Source organism: Etheostoma spectabile, chromosome 10 (assembly GCF_008692095.1).
Source record: "Etheostoma spectabile isolate EspeVRDwgs_2016 chromosome 10, UIUC_Espe_1.0, whole genome shotgun sequence".
Lineage (NCBI taxonomy): Eukaryota > Metazoa > Chordata > Actinopteri > Perciformes > Percidae > Etheostoma > Etheostoma spectabile.
Genome location: NC_045742.1, coordinates 1,084,968 through 1,097,066, shown reverse-complemented (window position 1 = coordinate 1,097,066; position 12,099 = coordinate 1,084,968). Strand labels below are relative to the sequence as shown.

Genomic DNA, 12,099 nt, shown 5'->3' with positions numbered 1-12,099 from the left:
TATATTATGAAATATACTTGCCACACTGATTTAATCTGTTTAGCGCCTGTAGGTGAGCTTTGCAACAAAGGACTTAAAGTGTAGAAAATTCCAAGATTTTTTTTTATTGTCCTTCAGCTACACTGAAAGCCAACCTTGGCCTTGCTCAATATACTGTTCAACAAATTTGTTAAGAATGACAATGCAGAATACACTGTTGTGCTCACTTTTAGGATAAAGCTTATGATTCCTTTGCTGTTTGTTGCAGGATCTCTGATATGTCTCACAGGACATGACTTTGTACTAGCTGTACATATAGCTTAGTGTGTGTTTGCCAAAGGTCAGCAGGTCCTTGTTTCTCACCAGTGGCCTACAACTTTGCTGTCATAGGCTACCTATTGTAAATACTCATTGTGCAACATGGTCTGGTATCACCTTGCAGAATAGAGACACTGTCCCTTTAAATTCCACAGTCAATGGCAGCTGCCCGGCTGGCTGCTGGTATGCTACTATGTCCATACTGTACTCATGTAATGTCATGTCTAACGGAGGAACTGAGAGGACGTTTCACAACCCTGTCTTGTCTCCCAACTCTACTAGTCATTATATGCATAATGAATAATATGAATGAATAATATACATACTAATGGCTTGTAGAATCTAATACTTGAAAAAAAATGGATTAACTACCTAACAGCATGTAACAAAGCTCCACCTCTCAGTAATGGACTTTTATATATATATAGCGCTTTTCTAGTCTTATCGACTTCTCAAAGCGGTTTTACAGAGTACTGGAACCATTCCCCATTCACACACATTCACACACTGTGGCCGGGGCTGCCGTACAAGCTGCCACCTGCTCGTCAGATAAACACTCACACACATTCACACTCGGGGTTCAGTGTCTCGCCCAAGGACACTTGGACATGGGACTGCAGGGCCAGGGATCCACCAACCTTCCGATTGCCCTGGTCCGCTCTACCACTGAGACACTTCTAGACATTTTTTTCCCAACGCCACTGGCTTTTACTGTATGTAAAACTATACTATATATGTTATATATTGCACATGCATTCACAATAAAGTATATACTGCCTGTGTGCTTCACTCTGTCTGTGAGCTGTCCCTTCACTTCCCACTGAGTTAAAGCCTGACATGTGCAGAAAGGACCCCAGTGCCATAGCTCTGTCTTGTCATAACAGAAACTGAGCAGACCAGTGGCTTCAGGTAGTCACAATGGGCCCCTGTGCACGATATTATGGCGGCACCTAGTGCCTGCTGGTTACTAGGCATGAAGAACACACTCATGTGCACCATTAGGCCTTTGCAGTTTCACAGTCACACTATTGGGAACTTGCAACCCAGATAATTGCCAAGCACTTTATTTAGTTTTGAGGCATTGAGTCTCTTTGTTATATAAGCTCTCTTTTAAATTAAACTTGTGCCTACAGTGTCTTTGAGCCATTGCTATTTGAATAAATTTTTTGAGATCTTCACAGTGGTTGAAAAAATGTAAAATGTGCTATTTTTTTTATTGTAGGGCCTTTCTCTGAGTAGCATGTGATGCTGATAAATACATTTCTTAAAACAAAAATTAAACAAACCCATTGGCAACTATGTTAGCATACATTACAACACAACTCACGGATCATTGTGGTGCAGGAAAATGCAACAAGCTGCACCTCAGAGAAGAAAAGACTGGGCATAGTCTGGCCTCTGCTGGGGGAAAACCAGCAATGCACCTCAGCCAAACAGGTGCATATGCTGAATAAAAACAATGATGTTGCTACATTAGGGAAGTTCCAAAATATGTGTAATAATATGTTATATTAAATTATATATATAATACATAATATGTACACATAGTTTCATTAAATGTAATATTACATAACAGTAGCAAGAGCTGCCAAGTGTCCATAAGCGTTTTAAAATCAAAAGTCAAATTCCAAGGGCGGAATGATTAGTCACCCATCTCGGCTATTATCTCACCTCCTATTAATTCGTCATTTTGACTTGGTGATGTGGGCCTGTTTAATCTTTTATCTGGTTAGATGAGCAGGAGTCTGCTTTTCCCCTGACGTCCTACTGGTACTCGCTTCGTCTTTCGATTGGACGCTACGGGCAGCGAGTGTCGCATCAGCCAATCCCCTCTTTTGTTGCCCACGAGCACTCCTCCCCTCTGTGCCGTACCCTTCAAATGACGTCACGTCCCGCTAACCCGATACGCACTGAGTTTCTAGCACGAGAGGGTCGCGCATCAATGCGGTAAAAAAACTATTGTAGTGAACTCTCAAGACAGGAGGAGTTTCTTTCTACACACACTGCTGCTTTTTTTTACAACGAACCGGGAGACAGTTTATTGAAAGGTAGGTGGTCCACCATGGCGTCTGCTGCTGTTTTTATGTCTTTATGAGCCTAGTCATCATGAACTTAGGGGGATGTGAACAGTGGTGTGGGCTGTGGCCTGCAGGTGCCACTTCTATTCAGCCGAGTCGCATACTATTTCTTAACCATTATATTGATAACCTAACCAACTGTCTGCGTGAAATATACCACTTTTACAACACTCTGGCATCAATAGACCGTTAATTGAAAAAGGCGAATATGGCCATTTTAGGCTAAAAACAAACTAGCTTAATAGCCGAACTCAGATGGATGTAATGCGGGAAAATGTCACTTTTGTTCGTAACATCAAAGACTTCGGGTACTGTGACGTTATATGCTGCATTTTTTTGTTGTATCAGTTTCTCGTGACTTGGCTCAGTCCATGTGTGTGTCTGTCTCCGTGTGTGTTTGTGTAAAATAAAAATTCTGGTCCTTCTTAGTTCGGTTTCACGTACAGTCTGGTCTCGTGAAGTGTCCAGTCGTAGAGACCGTGACCGTATGCTACGTAGCTGTACGTAAGCCCCGTCTCTATCGAGACCCATGATCAAGACAAGGTCTTTTGGATAAAGTAGGCCACCAAAGCCTTCTGCCTCGGGCCTGGCATTTTAACCCACATTTCTCTGGATTGATTGTGTTCATGTGTTATATTTCTACTGGACACATGATGCCATATGATCTGCCCAGAGAATTCCCCAGTGATTTTGTTGCTGTTTATGCAAATAAAAAAAATGCACTATTTCATTTTGTTTTGCTTTGATTCTTTTGTTTTTGTTCAAATATTTTATGTTCAATAATAACTGAATGAAAGCTAAAGTTGATAGAGCACAAAGCCAATGGCATTGGTACAATACATTTCCTGTGTAAACCTCCTATATATAAAAAAGTGAAGTTGTTAATACAAGTTCTCTTAGTATGATGCTGTCACTTCATTGTAACATTACTTGGCTTTTACTGTACATCAGTTTACACCAGCTGGTGCTGACGCCCTGAGGCTGAATGTTACTTAATTTATCGGGTACCTTGTTTGTCCCTACCTTTCTTCCTTAGTGTACAGATGTATTGTTTTTTTATTAGAGTTAATAACTTTCACCATTTTTGTGGCTTTTTTTATTGCACATTGTTTAATGCTCCCATTATAATAACACTTACCGTTAGTGAACTGACTACACCTGATTACGCCTTTTGTCGGTGTGTGTATAATAGCATTGTTCCAGGGATTTAATGGTTGGAGATGTCTCACCTTGTAAACTCTCTGTATGGGATCTTATCACCATGATACTGTTGTGGAAACATAGAAACTCCCTCAAGTATTCTTCACGGGTAAACAAATGACAAACATGCAAATTAACTCATACACAAAACACACACACACACACACAAACTGTGCAAGCCCTCATAGGAGCCCTCAATACAACACATTAGGAGAGTCAAGAGCTGTAAATCACTTCTCATCAGATCTCCATGTGATACCAAATGCTGGTCCAAATTATAAAGGATGGGTACAATAAATGCAAGGTGGCCTACACATGATGCTATAGACATTATTGGTAACATCTGTATTGCTTTATCAGCCTATAGCCGGTAATGCAACAGTCTCCAGTCACACATGAGATAACAGTATCCGGCAGCCATCAAAATAGCTTCCCTGTTAACAGAAGAGAGAGAGATCTAATTATTGTGTTGTTTCTACTCCTTGCTGCCTTAGGGTACAACAAAAACAAACCATCAGGGATTATCCTGTTCCTCCTGGAGCATGGTAACCATAGTTACAGAGGCCTTGCCGTCTGTCAGTAGCTTTAAGAACCCATTCAGGTAGTGTAATGTCCAGCCATCTTTTGAAAAACACTGCCCACAGAAGCACATTGCTGATGTTAAAGCAGGATGTAGTAATTATGACTAGTAAGTACAACATTAACAGATGTAGTTCTTCTGTTTCCCCTTTGGCTCTACACAGTCTGACAGTTCCATAAGAAGGTATTGAGCAATTAGTATGAAATGTGTTCAGTATCTTTTTTTATTATTTATAACACTACAAGAGCCATCCTTAAACCGTGTTAATATTATTATTGCCAAATTTAGGTTGTAAAAGAGATTAAAAAGTTCTTTTGAACCTAAAGAATACAATGTTAGTTTGTCCAAGGTTTTTGTGACTACAAATATGAGAAATGCCTTTTTCCCTTTTTTCTACTGCATTGCTTCTTTATAGGCAGGAGATTGGATGTGGACGGAGAAGCTGATCAGAAAGCAGTTTGAATGCTATGTAGATGTTTATAGTGCACATATACAATGTGGCAGAGAAATCCTGGAGGCTTAGCAGAGATGCCGTTTTCTATCTGGCACGCTTCCCTTTAATATGGCTGTTCTACATGAACCAATCCAGTGATAAAGGCAAGCACGAGGGTAGTGATTGACCTGGATCTGCCTTATCAGAAACCATTAGTCGCAGGTTGATGAAATTCACTTCCTTCTCACGAGGTCTAGAGTGAAACAAATAACCTTTACTCACAAAGCCGATCACGCAGTTCTTGTACTTTCCAAACAGCCTAGAAATTAAATTGGTTCCCGGATAGGCAACAGCATCAAAATCTTTTGTGTTTTCTTTGTTTCACGCATCACACGCAAACCATGAATGTGTGATGTTGATAATTTGACATGTCACCTTTCATGTTTTTGAGTAAACGAGAGAAAAACAAAGTGTGGTGATACAACCACTACAGGCCTGTTGGGTCACTGCAATCTCTTTCTCTCTTTCCCATAGTTCATATGATTAGCCTCACCCTGCACACTGAAGCTGATTTACACTTGTAAACCATGTGTGACCAGTAAGGAAATGTTGCTTATCTCTGGTAGGGCTGACGTGGGTTGAGATTGACTATTAACTTATAATAAGACACCTTCAACCAGTAAAAAAAGAATATGCTGTGTTTGTCCTTTCTGTGTGGCTGTGGGAACGTTGGTTGGTTCTCATCATGAAACTGCAAAGGCATGAAGCGTCAGATGAGTTAAGTGACCAGGGAACAACTATATGTCATGTACATTTTTCTGTTCTTGGAAACAATTGCATCATCTTTGTTCCTGAAAATGTTGTGTTCTTGTGATCAGGACTCAGAGGAATTCTTTGTCTGATGTAACTCTGGAGGCTGAACTACACACAGGCACACACACATTTCCCCACGGTCCATACAGTACCACACATTGTTCTGATTTTTAAATAGAATTAAGGTTCATTCACATAAAGATCGCTGCAAACTATGATGATACTATAGACTGTTGTTTAAGCTAGAGATCGATTTCCATTTTTGTTTAAACTGGTGTGATTTTATGCAATACTAGTTTATCTGGGTCGATCTCTGGTTTTGCCGGTCTGCAAATTAAAACGCAGCATACATTAGCAACCGGTGCCAACGGCGTCCCAGTGCCAAATCCAATTTGTATTGCATTAGTAATAAGCAGTGTTGAGCAGTAGTGCCGCTACAGCAGCGTTGCAAGTTTTTAACATCTGATTAAGCTTTACAGTATAATATATAATAACCCCAAAATGTGTGGGCCCTATACTGTCACTCTGTATAGTCACTGTATGCAGTATAATTAAACTACATGTCAATATATATTTACATATGTATTATAGACTTGTACAGTACTGAGGGTATTTTAAGTTTGTATGATTGTATGTATGGTACATGGATCTATAGCAGATCTATAGATTTCTTATATGTGGCAGCTGTGGCTCAGTGTTAGAGCGGTTGCCTGCCAATCGGAAGGTTGGTGGTTCGATCCCTGGCCCTGCAGTCCCACGTCGAAGTGTCCTTGGGCAAGACACTAAACCCTGGTGCTGCGCATCGGAGTGTGAATGTGTGTGAGTGTTTATCTGATGAGCAGGTGGCTGTACGGCAGCCTCGGTCACAGTGTATGAATGTGTGTGAATGGTGAATGTATCTTGTATGATGTAAAAGCTCGTTGAGTAGTCGTTAAGACTAGAAAAGCGCTATATAAATACAGCACATTTACATTTACACATCCTTTGCCTGTTATTACTGTAGTGTTCACTTAGCAGACAAATTTTAAATGAGAAAAGTACCATTATTAACATTATTGCTCCTATTTTCTTGTTACTCAGGTGAACCAAAGATGAATTTTGAGCAGCCCCCTCCATACCCAGGCAATGGCCCCAGTGCTCCAGGCTACCCAGCGCAGGGCCCACCTCCACAAGGCTTCCCACCCCAGGGTTATCCGCAGGGATACCCCGTGAACATGGAGCAGCCTAATCCTGCTTACCCCAACTACCCTGCTGGACCAATGGGCCCTGGAGGTCCTTATCCTGGCCCAGGACAGCCTCCTTATGGGTACCCTGGACAACCACAACCACAGTTTGGCTGGCAGGGGGGACCCCCTCCTGGGCCTATGTACGGGGAAGCTCCCAAAAACACAGGTGAGTGGTAACACGCAACAGAGATTGATGAAACAATGCACAGTATTCAGAATGGTAAAAGAACAGACTCAACAAGCTGCTACGAGCTAATCTGCTAGCATCTACTGCCGGCTGGTCACTAATAGCTGTGCGAGCGGGGCACTTGGGTAGCTCACCTGGTAAAGCGTGCGCCCTGTGTACAGAGGCTCAGTCTTCAATGCAGTGGCCACAAGGTTCAATTCTGACCTGCGGCCCTTTGCTGCATGTCTTCCCCCCCCCCCCTTTCCCTTTTATGTCCAAGCTTTCCTATCAAATAAAGGCCTAAAATGCCAAGAAATATAAAAAAAAAAAAAGAAGTGTTTCAGTGTTTTATAGACCAGACCACACTGACTGATTTGATAATGTTATTTGTATGAAAAATGTTTTATTAGGTATTATGCTGCGTTCCATTTAGCTTGGAAGTCAGAGGACGGTTTTGGGAATGACCTGACATCCGAGTTGGCCATGTTCCAGTAACAAGTCGGAAAATCACTAAACAGTGCTGCTCATTATTATAGGAACCCATGCTTATGTTGACTAAAAAGAGGAATTCAAAAATCATCTTTTGGAAATTGATCTTCATGCCTTACTTAAAAATTAGGATAAATCCAACCTTTAAAAGGAACAATTTTCTTTGCAAATGAATAATGTATTGTAAATAAATAAATTCCTTAAAATACAGGGGGCATAAGTATACACCCCCCTATGTTAAATTCCCATAGAGGCAGGCAGATTTTTATTATTAAAGGCCAGTTATTTCATGGATCAGGATACCGTGCATCCTGATAATGTTCCTTTGGAATTAAATTAAGGAATTAAGATCCATTTCATAAAGATGAGTTTTTTTTATTCCTCTTTTAGTCAACTGAAGCATGGGTTCCTATACTCATGAGCAGCGCTGTATTTAACTGGGTGGTAAGACTCGAGCCAGGTTAGCCACTGTTAGCAGCACCAGTTAACACGTTTTTTACAAACCCGTTACTGTGTGGACAGCTAATTTAATGAGACAAATAAGAAGTGCTAATAAATGACTACAGCTTTCATTACTGTTGGTGCTTGGTGCGGGCCATGTTGGATTGTAATGTTGGGGTTAGTGAGTTCCCCTATGTTGTTATTTTTTTAAAGATTATTTTTTTGGGCCTTTATTTTCTTTTACGAGATAGAGACAGGAGAGGTGGGAGAGAGATGGGGGATGACACGCAGCAAAGGGCCGCAGGTCGGGCTCGAACACGGGTCGCTGCAAAGGACTCAGCCTACATGGGGTGCACACTCTTACTGGGGGGGCAAGAGGCCGCCCTCGTTCCCTGATTTTCTGAGTTGAAAAACCAACTTCAGCTGGCGTTCAGTTGACATTTCTGACTGGGAACATCCCAGTTCATCTGGAACACGCCATTATCCCCTAACACACAGCCTGGTCAAGGTGGGACTGTTGTGCCTTTAATCCGCCATGTTGTCTGTGTGGAAGTCACAAAGACGGAATGGGGGGAGCAGAGTTGTTCAGTTTTTAAGCGGAAGTAGCCACGGAGCCGTAACAGCGCCAAACAGACGTCTGTGTGAAAGGACAGGGCAGAGCTACACACAGTAGTGATCAGTGAGGCAGGTCAATAAGTGACAAGTTAATAATAACTTAGAGAAACATTGTGTGCAACAGTCCACCTTCTCTCCCTCTCTTCTCAAAATAGTCGCCTAGGTCATCAATGTATTCATGTCTGCATGTGGAGTAAGCAATTAAGGAATAAAAAGTGCCAAGCCCAGCTTAAAGTAAAAGGTGTGTCAGTGCAGTAGCACCTCCCAACTGAGCATCCATAATACAGTGTAGCACAAGCTGTGAAACAAAAAGCACACATGTCACGGTAAAATATTCAAAATGAATATGCAATAAACAGTCAGGCTTTCAGAGAACACCGTTAACACCTTTTTATGTATTAAAGCGAGCAGTGAGGTGTTCTAGCTCCTATATCTGACTTAAGATCAAAGGATTAAAGTGTTCTGCTATCAAGAGTCTTGCTCTGACTTATCTTGATAGAGCCCTGCATTATTAAATGGTGGCCACTCATTAACCAGTCATATCATTATCACAGTTCGGTGTGATATGTGGTCAGCTAGCTTTACTTTATCTATTGACCAGGAGCCGGTCACCTTGGTAACACACTCACCTATGTCATGAGTCAGTGCACCTGGTTGTCAAAAGCTGAAATAGTGTTTTCCCCCCACATAAATGATTAATCACAAACACAAGAAAAGGGGAGAGGATTTCATTCAGGCCTGTTGTTTGACTTATTAGTATGTTTTCCTCTTTGTGTGTGCAACAGATGGTAAACTTCACACGGGCAACATAACCCTTACACATGACTAATTCACATGTATTGACTGAAGGTGTAGATGTGGAGTGAAGGGTGTCTTACTGGGGCATGGAGGCCGGGAAGTTCTGAAAGCTCTCATTTCATGGTTTAATGACACCTGGAAGCAGTGCTAATGTTACTCAACTGTAACGCTGTCTGATCATGGCTCTGGGCTGCTATGACAATGGCATTACCATGGTGATGGGCCTCCCATTATGAACGTAATTAGATGAAAATCATAGCAGACATAGCATGGTTACACTTGAGCTGCCTGCTGAAGACTTGACGGTGAATTATCCCTGGTTTTTTACACAATTTGAGAAAAGGAATCGTTAATTGCTTTCTTCCTTTCTTTTCCCCTTTCTTCTCCATATCACCTTGTCAAACTTTTACTTTTATCCTGCACTTCTCTCTCTCTCTCTCTCTCTCGCTCTCTCTTTCTCTCTATTTTTTCACTCCAGTGTACGTGGTGGAGGACAGGAGAAGAGACGACACAGGAGACACTTGCCTGACAGCCTGCTGGACAGCTCTTTGTTGCTGCTGTCTCTGGGACATGCTGACATAACTACTCCCCAACTGTTCACCCCTCTTGTCCCCCATATCTGTGCCTCAGCCCCATCACCCTTTCCCCCCCCCCCCCTCATCTGCCTTAAACCTTATGCTCCCTTAAAACCACCCCTCCACTTCCTCTACAATTCTTTTGCTCGTCTATAAATAAAAGCCTGGATCCCCTAGTCTCTGTCCAGAGCCACTTAACACTACCTTGATGTGAAGTCCTCAGCACTGACTGACTGACCCTGTACGGGGGGGCTACCCTGTAGCAGCTTGTAACCAAGCTTCTAAACATAACCTGAATTTCAGGCTCTTTGCTGTAATCTAACACCAACACACACACACACACACCAACACACACACACACACACACACACACACACACACACACACACACACACACACAGAGCACACACAGAGCACACTAAGATCTCAGGCTCATCTAGTGTTAGGCTTTTTGGCACTTTATGACGATTACCTCTGTAAGATACTACTACTACTCCTGCCTGCCCTGTCAACCATCTCCAACCCCCCCTCCCATTTAGCCATGCTACTTCCCAATCGCCAAGGGCAACCCCTTATCCTGGACCCCCCAAAAGCCACCAAGCCCCCGGCTGTTAATGAGCCACAGGGCGCTCTTAAGAAGCTGATGCTTGAAATGTATCCCTTTCATTTGCACAGAAGCGGTTTTTACTGACATATGTCTTCAGATGGAATCATATGACAATAAGTGGAATGCATTTTTAAAGACGACAGTGATTTATGTTTGATTCTTGTAAACAATCGATGACCACAAGGTTTTTTTTTTTCATGGTGATCTTGATAGTATACAATATTAAAATATTATTTTTATTACATACCTTGGAGATAAAACTGAAAATGTATAGATATAAAAAAACGTTGTGATTGCGTAACACAAGAAACCAAATGACCTGTCAGATGCCTTTTTTTTGCTTTGGATGAGAAACTTACATTAAAACAATTTATTCCCATGAAATGGAAGGCTTGGTCATTTGTGTATGTTAGGGGGGGGGGTTAAAGGCGAGTAGGGAGGATAGATCAGTATACTGTAGCCGTCGGGCCTGGCAGGATCCATTCAGCTATTTATAACACAGCTGCTGGATGTTGGTTACAACGTGGCTCCCTGCCTGACACGTCCTCATGTGATCCACTGAAGGCAGGCTAATGCTCCAGACACAGTTACACACTTCCCACTGTCCAGTATCTGAAAGGCAGGGGGGAAATAACTTTTAGCACTGTATATTTTTGACGTATTTGGGGTGTTAAGTATCCGTGTTATGGTTAGGGTAAGGGTTTCTCTCTCTCTCTCCCTGACTGCAGTTTGCCACACCTGTGCAATCACCCTGCTGTCTAATCAGCTTCCTGATATGCCACACCTGTGAGGTGGATGGCTAATCTTGGCAAAGGAGAAGTGCTCTCTAACACAGATTTAGACTGATTTCTGAACAATGTTTAAGAAAAATAAGCCTTTTGTGTACATAGAAGAAAGTCTTGGATCTTTGAGTTCAGCTCATGAAAAATGGGGGCAAAAAATTATTTTATTCAGTATAGATTAAACCACCCAACATGAATAAATGAAAGATGAATGTAGTTAGATGGTAGCCCAGGTGGGTCATTCTGTATTATGGGTACTATGGAACCGGTAGGAATCAGACTGGATTAAAACACAAATCTTTGTTCCTCATTTCGGTTCCACATAATGTGTCGACTGAAATGTTTTCCCTCTGTCGCGCCGAAACAGACGTGAAAATATCCCCCTCTCTCTGTAGTCTACCGTCACCTAGCTACCCTAAAGGTAGGTTACTTTTAACCCTCGTGTTGTCTTCCCGTCAATATTGAAAATCAACACTTGTTGACACTTTTTATCAATGTTTTTTCAACACTTTTGACACTTTTTTTTTCAATGCTCATCACTTTTTTTAAAATGTTTTATTAACTTTAGTTTTACAGTTATTTTTAGAATTTTTTGTGCTTTATAGGAAATTATCCCTAATGTTGGATGTTCAATTTGTTATCAAATAAATATTAAAATTGAATAAAGACGCCCCAAAATTAATGAAAGTAGAGATTTGTACTTGCCAGAGAGCATTGGGTGGAATCTATCATCAGTTATATTGGGGAATTAACAAGAACATTGATATAGGACAACATGAGGACAACATGAGGACAACATGGGGACAACATGGGGACAACATGGGGACAACATGAGGACAACATGAGGGTTAAAATGCCCTGTTTTCCCTCTGGACTCTGGTTAGCATAGCAACTCAACAGTCATTTTATTGTTACTTGTTAATAGTGTAACTGTTATTTATTGTTAAAATATTGTAGTTGTGTGTTAGGTGACTTAGGTTTACTTCTTATATATGTACT

General features: G+C 41.5%; 1 protein-coding gene across 2 annotated transcripts; it reads left to right on the top strand.

Moving 5' to 3' along the window:
• The first annotated feature begins 2,165 nt into the window (after positions 1 to 2,165).
• LOC116697387 (cysteine-rich and transmembrane domain-containing protein 1) lies at positions 2,166 to 10,702 on the top strand. 2 transcript variants are annotated; one of them, XM_032528724.1, is made up of 3 exons: positions 2,166 to 2,345; positions 6,482 to 6,793; positions 9,615 to 10,702. In XM_032528724.1, exons 2-3 carry the CDS (start codon positions 6,493 to 6,495, stop codon positions 9,716 to 9,718), a joined length of 405 nt encoding a protein of 134 aa, XP_032384615.1. In that variant the 5' UTR covers positions 2,166 to 2,345; positions 6,482 to 6,492; the 3' UTR covers positions 9,719 to 10,702. The 2 variants fall into 2 exon arrangements, with proteins under 2 accessions (XP_032384615.1, XP_032384614.1); XM_032528723.1 differs by having other exon boundaries at positions 2,184 to 2,359; positions 6,488 to 6,793.
• Positions 10,703 to 12,099: the final 1,397 nt, after the last annotated feature.